This window comes from Xiphophorus maculatus, chromosome 21 (genome assembly GCF_002775205.1).
Source record: "Xiphophorus maculatus strain JP 163 A chromosome 21, X_maculatus-5.0-male, whole genome shotgun sequence".
Classification (NCBI taxonomy): Eukaryota; Metazoa; Chordata; class Actinopteri; order Cyprinodontiformes; family Poeciliidae; genus Xiphophorus; species Xiphophorus maculatus.
Genome location: NC_036463.1, coordinates 11,205,977 through 11,220,075, shown reverse-complemented (window position 1 = coordinate 11,220,075; position 14,099 = coordinate 11,205,977). Strand labels below are relative to the sequence as shown.

Sequence of the window (14,099 nt, the reverse complement as noted above, 5' to 3'; positions counted from 1 at the left end):
TTTACCCCCCGCCCCCCCCACCCCCCACCCACCCACCCACCCACTAGGCACGTCAGCACGTCCCCGTCCGGAGAGCCGGGCTTTCTGAGGGGATCAGAAACAGATGTGCCTCCTGCCCTCTTCTCTTAACTCACTCACACACGCTGGCAGGCGTTCAGAACCGGCACCGGGACTCAGCGCGGGCGACGGGCCAGAGTGACCCTGAGCTTGACCCCAGCCTGCAGCACCTCAGACAGGAAAAGGACGCAATTGGCTTCAGCTGTGACCCTCCGCTCCTCCCTCTCCGCTGCATGGGCCCCCTCTGCTTCCCCCCCCCACACACACTCATTAAGACAAACTGTTATTAAAGGCAAAGCAGCTTTCACTGCCACTAAAGCCAACACCCTGGAGCACGGAGCTGGGGATGGAGGGGCAAGGGTGGAGAGATGAAGGGGAAGGTAAAAGAGGCAGAATCAAAAAGAGCTGCCAGGGGAACAAATTATTCTTTTTTTTTTTTTTTTAAAGAAACATCAAAGTGCAGCAGAACGTTACACGGGGAAAAGGGAGCAGCGTAAGAAAATCCATACCGAGAGCAAAGGGGAAAGTCGGGAATATCACTTGCAGCTGTTGCATGCATGTTCCCAGAATGCACTGCAGCTTGGAAAGGCTTTTTCTAATAAGAAATGGTAGTGTCATGGTTACATTCGTATCAAAACATTCAGAGCAACAGCTCCGAATGGGAGGAAAGGGCTTGGGGCAGAGAAAGAAAGGCATATGAAGTCATGAGATAATAATGACAATTAAACTGCTGTAATTATAAACAGCAGGGAGACGCATCTGTCTTAGAGACAGAAGGCAAAGTGAACAAACATTTGCTTCTTTCCAAAAGGAAAAAAAAAAAAAAAGAAATCCTTGCCCCCCAGTTTTTTTTTCTTCACTTTTCTGCAGAACAGCATGTGTTGTTCAAACCCAGCAGAAACAGAGTTTTTTTTATTGTTTTTTTGTTTTTTGTTTTTTTGTCTGTCAGACTGCATGTTCCACATCCGAGCGTCTTCAGAAACCACTGACCGAATTAGCATACTCCATGTTTGGTCTCCTGCAACTGCCAGAACCCCTCAACCAGAGAAAGGAAAACCGTGCAGATGTGTGTAAGAATGGGTCAATGTGTGTTAGCGAGAGTGGCAGGGCATGCTGGGGTGGATTAATACAGCCGCACAGAGGGGGCTGGAGGCGGGAGTGGCTCCCCATTCATAGCTGACTGATGTGCGTCCCAAATTGATTTATGAAAACGGCCCTTAATCAATTATATGTGGAGAAAGAGGCAGAGAAAGACAGAAGAAAAGACAGAGAGGGATTTTATTTCTAAGGAGGTAGACTGGGAAATAATAAAGGATGGAAAGGATTCAGCGAGCAGAGGGGAATGATGCTGCCCTGCTGAGGAATGTGTCCAGCGGATGTCAGTGTGTGCCACAGCTGTCCAGATCGGTGGATGTCATGGTTTGTCTTACAAAAGTACTTGTATCCTTTTCCACTTTTGCTTCATGTCACAGCCGCGGTCGTACATGTACAGTTTTGTAATTTAATGTGGTAAACCAACACAGAGAATCCAGCACTGGGAATAAAGGAGGATGATCTGTTGTTTTAATTTAAAGTTTTCTACAAGTCCTGCGGAGGTGCTCTGCTCAGATAACAGTAAGGTAAACTTTGGGTGGGAGCCACATGCCAGCATTTATTTCACAGAAAACTAAACACACCAGCACTGTCATAATCCACAGTGAAACATGGTGGTGGCGGCATCATGCTGTGGAGATATTTTCTTCAGAAGGGAGAATGGAGTCGGTCAGATACTGGAAGAAAACTTGTTAGAGGCAACAAAAGCTTTGCATCAAGAGTGGAAGCTCACTTTCCAGCATGACAGCAACAGTAAACAAGTTCACTCCAGTGTTAAATCGGCCCTGTCAAAGTCCATTTGGGTGAGAACAGTTTCTTTCTCTGGATATGCAAAAAAATAACAAATAAAAAATCAGACTAATCTGATGTTAAAAGAAGTATTTGGGACACATTTAAGGATGTGTTTGTGTACCTCATAAAGTCCCAATAAAAGCGTTGAGGTTTGTGGTTGTGGCATAACAAAATGGAAAAAAAGTTCAACAGGTATGAATACCTCTGCAACGCTTTTACGCATCTGTAGCAACTTTCATACAAATGACGCATATCAGAAGTAGAAGGAAAAAATGTGCTCTGACATTAGGATGTTGCCGAAAACGTTTTATTTTTCCAGCAGTTTATTTGTCTGCATAGTTTTTGGACCTGTGGAAAGCTTGTCGTCTGTGGAGAAGAGTGGAGTTGAGCAAAAGGTCAGTTGTTTAAAAAGCCCTTTTCCTGCCTTTAGCCATTGTGCCTGAGACAGGGGTGTGTGGGGGGAAACGGAGGGTCACGCTGAGAGCTCGTTTCTCCTGCCTGTCAGAACTCTATCTGGGATCCAGCCGGAACTAATCAACTCCAATAGGCCTCCCCATTACCCAGGGTGCAATGGGCCGCAGGCCGGAGGCTGGCCGGTGGGAAACAGAGAACAGGAGAAGGCAGAGAACCCCCCACCCCACCCCACCCCACTCTCCTCCAAAACCTTCCCTACGCCACTACCCCTTCACACACGCAAGCACTCCATTACTCCACCAGCCCGTGCCGCACACACAACTCTCCCACTGTTTCACACTGAAGCAATAATAAACACTTGCAATAATATTTTCACAGCAGCCAACAGCCTGCTGCAGTTCAGAACCTCGTGCAGCTGTGGAGGACACGTCCACACACACCACTCACACGCATGCTTGTGCACACACGCAAACATGCACATGTCACGCCATGCACACACTCACATTTAGGTTACGCCGAGGGTCTTTTTTTTTTTAATAAGATAAGGCCAGGAATAATTCAAAGCACAACTTCATCAAGGCAAGCTGAAATAGGTAATGATAGCAGGTTTAGCTGACACAACAAGCACCTTTTTTCAGCTTTCAACTGTTTTCACATGAAGAAAAAATAAGTATCACACAAATAATGTTTTCCTACTGTGAAATTCTTTGAGTGAGTAAATATGTTGTCAGTATTATTCAACAAGTGTCGGCAATTGTTTGAAAAAGAAATAGGAGATATTGAAAAAGAGAAAAAGTGACAATATAAAATTCTCATTGCAACATAAGAGCCACAAAATCTAAGAAATACAGAACTCTAGCAAAACATTAATACTGCCCCCTGTTGCCAGTAGACCTGTACTGACACTGTGACAGCGAGTTTTATTTTTTATTTATCTACATTCTTGATATTACTGTAAAATACAACAAAATGAAACACACGGGAAGAACAAATAACTAACTGCCAATGTTTATCATCAAGTTTATATCTATAATTGTTTCTGAAGGAAATGTTAATTTGTTTTTCTTTTATGTGCTTTTAAATCCAAGTAACTATAAATTGTCCATAAATTGTATGGATTTAACATCCCAAAGTAGTGACAGTGTTTGTGTTAGGGTGTATGGCATTTAAAAAATCACTACATCAAAAAAACAGTCACCTACCTGAACTGTAACCAATGAAAATTAAATTAAATACATAATGAATTATTTTTAAAAGATATTTATATAAAATTTCTAAAATATACATTTATAAGTTTCCCACCCACCTCTTTGCAGGTAGTGTAAAAACGTTAATTTGAATAACATCAATGTGAAAAAAACATTTGTTATTTTCACATCTAAAAACGTAATCATGTCATTGATTAAATCTGAGGTTTGTTGCACTAAAATACTATTAAAAATGGAGAGAATTAAGAACATAAAATGGTTCAGCTTTCTGTAGAATCTGGGCTACATGCGAATAAGACCCGTGTCACTTTGTTTACTCATTCAAAAAGATTACCTCGAGTGTGTGCACAAGCTTCAGTGTGTTTTACTGAGTGATTTTGGAGTCCTTCACTGAGGTGAAGTGGGGGCACATTTAAATGAGTAAAAGAAAACAGCTCCCATCCTAATCTCCCTCTCACCTCCCCATAGTTTTATAACTGCGTCTATAAATTCAGTGTAATCCATCCTACAAGACTGATATCCCCTCCACCACATTCACTATAGCTCCACTTTTGTGAGAATATTAGGAGTTTAAACAACATGCTAAGTTGAAGCAGGAAGGTTGCGGTCACATGGGAACTTCCCCTGCAGTGGAGGAAAACGCATTGAGGGGCACTGGGCTAAGGTTAATCCCCATTCACCCGGTCTTTCACCCAGCCTGCCCGGGCATAATGAGCCCTGCCCACCTCCCACTGCGTTGCTGCTGTGACCTCTGCCCCCAGGTTCACGGCCGCCATCGCCGTCCTCCTTTATGTCAGTGTCCTGTCGTTATCTGCAATATTTACTTCTTTTCATTTCCCCCGCTGGACATCATCGTCATTATCCGCACAGATCGAATGATTCAGCATGAAACTCTTTTCACTTCTCCCTGGGTCAACCTAAAATGGTAAAAACGAAGCTCAGACAAGTGGAAGCCAGCCAGGGTGTGGTGATGTTTTCAGGAAATTTTGATTCAGGAAAAGGGAAGCAGCATCTCTTATGTTCTGTCTGTAACTGCTTGTTGAAATCATGTTTTTTTTATGTTCTGAAAAATGAAACAGAAGAGTTATACTTGATATTATATATAACTTTCCTAAAGTGTTTCCATAGTTTAAGGCCTTGTAGGAATCCCAGTTATAGGCACTCAACGCCTCCTTTTAATCGCAGACTGCAGAATATGCTGTTTAGTGAATAACAAATTACAGTTTGAGTCCTTTTGAGCGCCAATAACTTGTCTTTGCTGTTCTGAAGCTCTTTGTTCACAGTTGAGGATTATATGCTGATGGTCACCAGACGTTTCATCTTCGAATTGAATTTCGTTTTGAGTCTGCAGTGCCACCTGCCGACAGCAAGTTGAGCTGCACCTCTTCACCCTGAACATACAAAACGTGAAACGAGTCGAATCATCAACCAAAGACAAAACCGATCAACAGAAAATGCTCAAATGAACTGTAAGAGAACTGCTGGAGAACAAGTAATGATTACAATAAATCATTCACCGGTTATTGGCGCTGACTCACCCAACAGGCTAACCTACAGCGCCATTGTTATATTACAACCACAAAGTATTTTATTTCACAAATTTTATGCAGTTGATTTTTTTCCACATTCTGCTGATCATGGAACTAGTTCCTGATTCAGCACAGCAGCAAAGGACAATTTTGGTTTTTAGTACCTGGAGAAACAGATCAGCTCCATTTTAAAATCTAGAAAAATTAGGTTTGTAGAATCTGGACTAGATAATCTGGACTACAATGATTAGGAGACTTGTGAAATCAGATTCTGTAATATTTTATACCTTTATTGACTAAACCAGGTTCATTTCTGTAAAAATCCCAGATCTGAGAACAAAAAAAATGAAAGAAAAAAAAAAATACTTCACTCAGTACAATTTGTGAAACTGGGTGGACTGGACAAGTCACATAAAAACTTTGTGACAAATAATAAGGTCAAGGCAGAGTCGCCTAAATATAAACCCAAGAAAACAAATGTCCTCTAAAAATGATTCACTGTATCCTTTGAAACATGTAATAAAGAACAGAGTCTGGAAACTCAAACTTCTGTCCAGACTTACTTCTCAGTTTTCCACACTTGCAAAGTTGGAAAATGATCTAATCAAATTTCCACAATTTTAAAGACTTTATGGGAAAAGAATACATTTTTTAGAGATCTTGAGATGATATAAAATCCTAATAAAAGACTGTGGTTGGAAACCAATGACAAAAGTTCAGTGGTAATGGATAAAGCACCTTTGCAAAACGTGCGAGATAAACTTAATCAACCGTGAAGCAGCTATTTAATCCTCGTGACTTTGATCAGTTAGTTTTAACTATATCATTTTTGCAATATAATTGTAAATATTGAACACAAATAAAACAAAAAAGCAGTAAGACAGTAACAAAAAACTGTTGAGTGGAAAAATTGTCTAAATGGTTAGTAAGCTAAATTTCACTGTCACTAATACATGTTTACTTTAGTTTTACTGCTATGTAACAGTCAGGCTGCTCAGCTCAATTACCTCTGGTAAAAAATAAAATAAAATAAAAAGATGTGAACTCCTCAGAAAATAAAACTTTTCATACAGCCAACATATAAACTGCAGGAATGAAAAATGCACTACAACTATTTGGTTGAAAAATAGAATAAAAACATTCATTTTTGTCAGGTTCGTTTAGTCTTTTCCCTCGTGTCATCTGGTGTGAGCGACCAGAGAAAACCATCCTTCTCGTTCTCGCCGTTTCTCGTTTTGCTGAGAAAAAAGTAAAAGATTAAGTTCATCTAACAGCATCATAGTATGAGAATGTGGATATAATGTGACATTTATCAGCCTGCACCTTTATTTCTCCAGTCTTGCTCTCAAAACTCAAACTGTTGGATGCATCAGAATCAGCATATCTGCAACAAATATGGCAGTGAGTCATGCTGCGTGCATACAAGGTGTAGATTTCCTCTAAATCTGCTCAGCCACTCACTGTCGATGAGACCCAAACTCCCTTTCAGGCGGCAGCACCGACTCCTCTGAGCTCTGTCCTTCTGCTGAAAATCAAATTCTTCTTTTAATTCTTTAAAAAGAAGAAGTCGCAGCGCAGCATGCTTCACTCACTCATCGTACCTGCTGCATTCGGGCTGACGGCCGAGGAAGGGATGGGGGAGACGGATGGGGAGATTCTGAGCGAAGAGCTTCGCTTCTGCTGCTCGATCAGCTCCAGCAGTCGACTCCTAGCTGCCGCGCTTTGTCTGTTGAGCTCCAGGAGGCGCTGTTCCACGCTCGGAGTGCTGGAGGACGCTGCCTGAACAGAGATCATCACGGCTCTGGTACGTTTTCAGGTTCAAATTCTTTACCTTTCATAGATTCAAATGCCCAGAGTTCTTTCTCATGTTTAAGGCAATATTTGAAGATAAATATAGGTTTTAGACTCAAAACCTGCACACATTCTACAGCAGATAAGAAAGAAGGGATGCAAAATCGGATGAACTGATGAATGGACAAGCGACTAACTAGTGGATTGAACTGTCAAGCCAATAAAAGTATTAATAAAGCAGGAAAGCAAGTATTTTTCTACACTTTCTTGCTATATTGTCATCATGTAGCAAAAATTACTTGTCCATTAGGAAAAGTCATTAGGCAGTGACATATACCAGTACTATATACAGAATTAATGCAATCTTGAGATCAGTTTTTTTAAAGTTTACTTATTTAAGACAGTGAGGTCTGCAGATTGTTTTTACATTTTTATTAACTTGATGGATTAATGAAAATCCATCAAATTCCAGAGCTGGAAGGAACCTCTGCTTGGTTTTGAATTGTAACTAATTTTGTCACAATACCTAACTTTTATTTCTGATTATGTTGTGAAAATTAGCACAACAGTTTTGATATGAAAGAATTTTAATATAATTGAGAATGATTACTTATAAAGGTTGATCTAATTTCCCTTTGAAGGCATCAGTAGCAAAACAACGATCAATCAAACCTCTCACCTGAGAAGCTGAAGATGTTCCCTCTGGAGACTGAAGATGCTGGCCGGTCATCTTCCTCTCTCCAGCGCCGCTGGCTGGACTCGACTTGCTCTGCTCATTGCAGCTGTCAGCCAATCCCGTGTTCCCTGACCCGAGGCTCTTTGCCTGGATGAGCTGAGCCTTGATCAGGTCGTTCTGCCTTTTCAGCTCAGCGATCTCAGCCAGCATGGCTTTAGGGGAGGGAAGGAGGACGGGCTGATTAGAGGGGAGTGACGATGAGGAGACAGACTGACGTCTCATGAGAGTGGAGGTGGAGACGTGAGACTGGACGCTTTCACAGGAACGCTGGGTGTCTGACGGGGAAAGGCGTCGCTGTAGTGGTAACGCGTGAACTATTGGAGAAGAAGGGAAGGAATAAAATGTCATTTTTTTATTAAAATGAAGACAGGTCAATTAATGTTTCTGGAAATTCACCAGGACTTTGTTGCCAGTTGTCACATTGTTGAGGTGGGGAAAGGAGGACGGCAGGAGAAACTCTAGTTTGTGTTTTCTCATCACCACCAACAGACTGACAAACTGCACACCAATAATTCATTATCAACGCCTTACAATCAAAACACAGCAAATCTGCACAACCAAATTAATCTGATCTATACCACAAGACTGGGACACTCTTCCATCAGAGACTCTGCTTGGTTTTGTCTGTTCTCCCAGTACTCCCAGTCCACTCATCAGAAGCACCACAGAATCCAGCTTCTGCTCCAGCTCTGTTGTCCGCTGCAGAAGCCCTGCCTGGTCAGTTCAACAACAGGCAGAAAGAATGACTAAATATTAAGGAGTGACATCTTATCTGATTGTCATGATTTATCACTCCAGACAGGAAACCACACTCCGCCTCACCTGCATGGCGGCACCCTCTTCTCTCAGGGTCATGGTTTCAGCTGTTAGAGCATCCATAAGCCCTCGCTGCTCCTTCAGATCCTCCTGCAGTCGCCGCCGTTCCTCGGCTTCTTCCTGAGCTTCAGCTTCTCTCTAACAGAAAGGAGGCAGAGAAGGAAATAATGAAAGATTGAACATGTGAAATCTGACAATAATTAGTCGCTGTTTCCCCAAATCTGCTTTTTATGAAAGTCTGGTAAAAAAAAAGAAAGAAAAGAAAACCTGTTAGAAGCTGCAACATACTTAACACAGGGGCAGAGATTCACTTTGAAGCAGAACTACAACCCTGAAACCACTTTGCATCACTCTATTACAAAATGTTGTTGCCATGACAATATCAGCTTTGAGTTTTTTTGCACCACTTTCTCTGTTCTCCCATCATGACATTATTGCCACCAATTTTTCTGAGCTTTAGAACCTCAACCACTTTGACCTATACCAGATGTGGGAAAATAAAATGACAGACAGAAACTGATTTTAATGAAAAAAGACAAATAATTCAACATTCAAATTGTTTAATAAGTCTACAATAAAAATACCTTTCTGATGAGCTGGACTAAGCGTCCAATCGTGGAGACCAAGGAAACAGAGAATCCGGTTAGACCTTGTCTTTCATAGGGTTCTGGACTCCCTGTTGGTTCTGGTGCTATATCAGAACTCATAGTGTCCAAGTCCGCCTTGACTTGGCCCAACATGTCCTGCAGCAGGCCCAGGCTGGACTGGTCTCCACTAAGAGACGCAACTGAGGAGCCATCCAGCTCCAAGGCCCGACAGACGCCCTTCCTGGTCTTCTCAGTGTGTTTTCTTATTCTTCCTGAGAAAAATTTAAAATGTGGGATGTTTTTTGAAACACTAGAATTTAATTATTGAATAATTCATTCAAGATAAAAAAAAGAACAAAAAACAAAATTAGCTTGTTGCAGATATTACCTGACTGGCGTGAAGGCAGTTCGGGATTCAGGACCTGAGAAACCAGGACAGAAGCCTCTTCCTCGTTTTGATCTGATGGACGCTGCTTGGTCAGAAAACGCTTAACAGCTGCCGTGGCGTTGAGAGCTGGAAGGAAAAAGGCTGGATGAGTCTTTCTCTCAAACTTCAGTCAATTAAACAGAACATCTGGATGAAGCTTACCAGTTGGGTCCGGTGCTCTGCCTGATCTGATGGGGGTCACAGGGATGTTTTCTTTATCTCCTGCATGAGACCTGAGACGATGACCTTTTTGTTTCTGTGTCGCTCTGGTCTGGGTTTTTGTTTTCCTTATATTTGTCCTGCAAACACAGTAATTGTGCAGTCATTGACATTAACATTATTACAATTTTAAAGCCGTTTTTTTCGCTTGTGAACTGGTAGTACAACAACCACTAAAGAGGACTTAGAAAAAAAAAAGAATTGGGCGCAAAAGTTTGAATTCATTATGAATTTTTCCTTTTTAATCCAGCGTTAAATATATACAAACAGCTTCATCTCATTAACAAAACGAATCCTTTCACATTCCTAGAAGAGTTGATGCTAAATAGTTGCTTTAACAGAAGTTTAATTGCACTGTTTTAGAATTGGCTCTTTAGAAAGAGAATCACCCAGAGTTGAGTCATGAAAAAAAGATTTGAACAATATTTCAGAAGGTGGATAAGTTAAAAAAAGATTAATTAAACCCAAGTTTAGCAATAATCATGTAGATGAGGATGTGAACCTCTGACTGCAGTCCTTTAATAATAATAGGTTGTTGGTGTATGGATTAATACCTTCTGATGAATCGACTCCCTGAACTGCTTGACAGATCCTCATCTCTGACATCTTCCCTTGAAACTTCTACTTCATTAAGTGCCTGAAAAAAACAAATTTCCCTATAAAAATGCCATCATAACCTCTTAGGGAAATCTAAACATAATAAAGTGTCATCATTTCATACCTCTTGATCCATTATGGATTGGCTGAGGAGGGACAGTTGGGTTGGAGGATCAGGTCTCTGGAGAACAGGCAGTTCTGAGTCAGAGTCACAGTTTGGAGCCACAGTCACACTGGGGTGCCCTGCAGATGTACGCATGTAGCAATAACTATACAGCTGAAAGAGGCATCTAAAGAGACAAATATTCTAGAAACAAATGAGTATAATCTCAGAGAGTTCATGTAGAAACATTCACCAGTCTGCCTCCGTGGAGCGTCTCCAAACAGGTCCTTGACCACAGCCAAGGCTCTGTCAGACTGGGCCAGCGCATCGTGCAGCAGCGGCTGCTCAGAGAAAACCTGCAGCAACACATCACCATTCCTCCAGTGAGCTGTGTTTGAAACTGTGTGGAAAACTAAACAAGAAACCCAGATTATTCATTTCACACACATCTCTGATGATGGTGAGGCTGGTGTGGTCCAGGCCTGGGGAGCTGCCGGCATGTCTGAGACGACGTTTCAGGGCTTTCTCTCTGAGCTCCCAGTGAGCTGCAGCTTTATTGTGAGACTTGTGGATCTCATGTCGATGACACTGAAGAGGAGAAAAAGAAAAGTCACATCCAGATGTGCAAGCCTGATTGAGATCTATCCATACAGATTCCATGTTGCGGCTGCAGCCAGAGGTGAATCTACTAAATACTGACTTGATGAGGGTGAATATTTATGCACTTACTTATTTTATTTAAAATATTTGTATTTAATTTTCATTAGTTTTAAAGAAATCAGTTTTCACATTGGCATTAAATGTGAAAAAAAAAAGAGTCAAATTCTGTTGGTTATGATTAATCTCTACAAGAAATAAAAGAGCAAAACATCCAAGATGTGAATACTTTTTATATGCACCGTAACCAAGGAAGAAGTCCTTTATGCAACTAAACCACATATCAAACACTGCGACCAGATTCTTATGTACATAATTCACACTATGACATTTTCCCTCATAAAAAAGTTGTTATAAATAAAAAGATCTTACCAGCTCAGCAGGACTCAGCTTGTGTACAGAGAGGTCATTGACAGTGCTCTGAAACAAAAAGATCAATGATTAGACTTTAAAATAAAGTTGTTCAGCAAAATATGAAAATAAAAACATGATTGTAAGTCTTGATGATATTAGTGCAACAAAAGTTGTGAGGTTCTACATATCCAGTGATAAAAAGGATCACATTCTGACAACTAAGATAAGATAAGATAAGATTTATTTGTCATTGTCATCAACAGATTACAACGAGATTGAGATTTGCTCGACTCGAGTTAAAATGCAGGTTATGTGTATATACATAATATACAATATACATATACATACACACATGCATAAAAAAGATAAAGAAATAAATAGTACAAAATGAGAAATAAATAGACATCAGCTCAATAAACCTAAGCTCAAGTGTATCTAAAAAAAAAAAGGTCTGGTATAAAAATCTCACCTGCTACATCCGAGTTTCTAAAAGACTCACTTAGTAGGATTATTATTATTGTTGTTAAAACAGTCATGTATCCCAAAACATGCATCACGTTTCAAGAATGAGAGAATCAGCCTGAAGCAAAATCAGAAAATTTAAAAAGAATCTTGTTGGCATTTAGTCACCAGTGAATTATTTTCTATACCAAAATATTGCATTGGGCAAAGCAACACATTCAGGTAAAGAGAGCCAAAGTTCATCCGCAACTCAATGAGAGACTGATAAAGTGACACAAAAATGAATGTGGGATGTTTGTTCTGGTCATTTTCGCCTCGTTTTCATAAATAATGGGTGTAATTTGCCTCCTAAAACGTAAAATACGTTTGAAATTTTACAATGTTTTCTGTGAATAAATTGCATCTAAATTACTATCCTCTCGTTTTCAGAGAGGGCTCAAAGCAAACAGAAGTTGATGTCTTTAATCCCTGATTAATTAAATAATCCGTGCTACTTACCACCCAGTCTTTCTTGGGAGCTGCTGCCTTCTTAGGGCGAATGAGTCTTTTCCCTTTGGGTTGCTGCTGCTGCGTACGCCCGGTTCTCAAAAGCATTGCTCACACAGTAAATCAGCTGAGAATAGTTTTTTTAAAAAATCCCACAAACCTACCGCGACCTTCCACTACTTCAAACCTCTGCTTCGGGCTTCCGGGCAAATTAAACCTAGTAAAAAAAACTTATATTATCAGTGTAGAGGAACAATTAGCAGGAAAAGGAGATTTTAAGGGGATATAAGCATAACAGAAAAGCTAACGAAAATTTGATACAGTTTTTAAACTGTCGCGCGACACTTCCTGTGTTGTTACCACGGATACCCTTGCTTCCGCCTCTGATCGCTTGACGGCTCACTACCGCCACCAACCGGCCTGACTGACGGACTGCATGAATGATTTATTCTTGACCTAAACACTTTTCACTGACTAAAATAGTCACAAACATAGCGCTGTATAATAAGTGAAAATATAGAAATAATCTGTTAGCAACACTACGAAAAAAGAAACGCACATAGGCATCAAAAACAATACCTGAACTATGACCCCACACCACAGAGGAATGAGTGAGTTATAACATTTAAACTGTGATTTCTGTATGTGTTGCAGAATAAACAGTTACATTGTTGACTAGCAGGCACGTTTTACTAGTCTTAAAAGAGCTCTTAGATACGGACAAAAAATTCAAATGTTCACAGCTAACCTCAGTCTAGTCTTCACTGCCCTTATGTTAACAAGGATTAAGAGCAAAAGTGTGAATGCAGGTCAACACCACTAGATGGAAATGTTTCTGCTAATATTAATATGTGTGCTGAGAAAAAGAAAGAGCAGCAGGCAAATGCCAAACTGCCAAAAAAAGTCTTTGCCTCAGGATCAATATATATATACCGTATATTTCATTTAGGATTTCCTTGCCAGAAGTTCTTCCTAAATTAAATTGGAAACTGAGTTGTGGCATTAAACAACCTGACGTTCCTACTCTGTATTCCAAGGCTTGAAACGTTTTAGTACACTTTCAATTTTCTCTCTCATTAACCACAGCATTTTTCTATTCTTCTGAGTTTTGATGTAATCTGCCACTGCACAGTACTACATAATGTTGCAGAAAAGAACATTTATGTCATACGTACTTAATACGATGGTGCGCATTTGTATGCAGACCCTTTTTACTCTGTTACCCCTTAATAACTTCCAGTAACTGAGCAACAAGCATGCAGCAGATAAGGAATCTGTTTTACATTCGTTACTTGTTATGAGGCACATTTAGCTCTCTGTGTCTTGCTCTTCTAATTAACACGATTATTGCTTGAATTATCAAGGTCTGCTTTGTTTTGTAAACCATGAATTGTCATTTCACTTGTACTTCTAGCCAGGACATTAATTCAATAATTTCAATTAAGCAACAGGAAGAATATCTCATTGACCTGCTGTTGAAGAGCAAATATTTCCTAACACTGTAAAGCATCTAACCCAGCAGACTTGTCAGCTAAATTATAAACTAATCTCATGGCTCAATTTACAAATGCATCTTAGGAAATAAAAATATGACTGAAAAAGTTATTCTATGTAATTATGACTTACAGCTAATTAAAACCCAAAGTCAGTTTCTCAGGAGACATAGAATATTAAATAAATAAAAAACAAGATGAATAAATTGGTCTACAGAAAAGCTTGTCTATGTTCTGTATAACATCTGCATTGAGTGCTTGGTTGGGGCTCCTTTTGCA

The 14,099-nt window shown here is 40.2% G+C and overlaps 1 protein-coding gene across 2 annotated transcripts; it reads right to left on the bottom strand.

The window, feature by feature from the left end:
* Positions 1–6,243: 6,243 nt before the first annotated feature.
* Positions 6,244–12,730, bottom strand: spice1 (spindle and centriole associated protein 1). 2 transcript variants are annotated; one of them, XM_023326002.1, is made up of 17 exons: positions 12,340–12,730; positions 11,398–11,445; positions 10,816–10,956; positions 10,622–10,724; positions 10,390–10,508; positions 10,223–10,305; positions 9,612–9,748; positions 9,411–9,536; positions 9,020–9,294; positions 8,442–8,573; positions 8,198–8,333; positions 8,016–8,117; positions 7,563–7,933; positions 6,694–6,871; positions 6,554–6,617; positions 6,416–6,476; positions 6,244–6,330 (listed from the first exon to the last, which is right to left on the bottom strand). In XM_023326002.1, exons 1-17 carry the CDS (start codon positions 12,433–12,435, stop codon positions 6,271–6,273), a joined length of 2,232 nt encoding a protein of 743 aa, XP_023181770.1. In that variant the 5' UTR covers positions 12,436–12,730; the 3' UTR covers positions 6,244–6,270. The 2 variants fall into 2 exon arrangements, with proteins under 2 accessions (XP_023181770.1, XP_023181771.1); XM_023326003.1 differs by having other exon boundaries at positions 6,554–6,614.
* Positions 12,731–14,099: the final 1,369 nt, after the last annotated feature.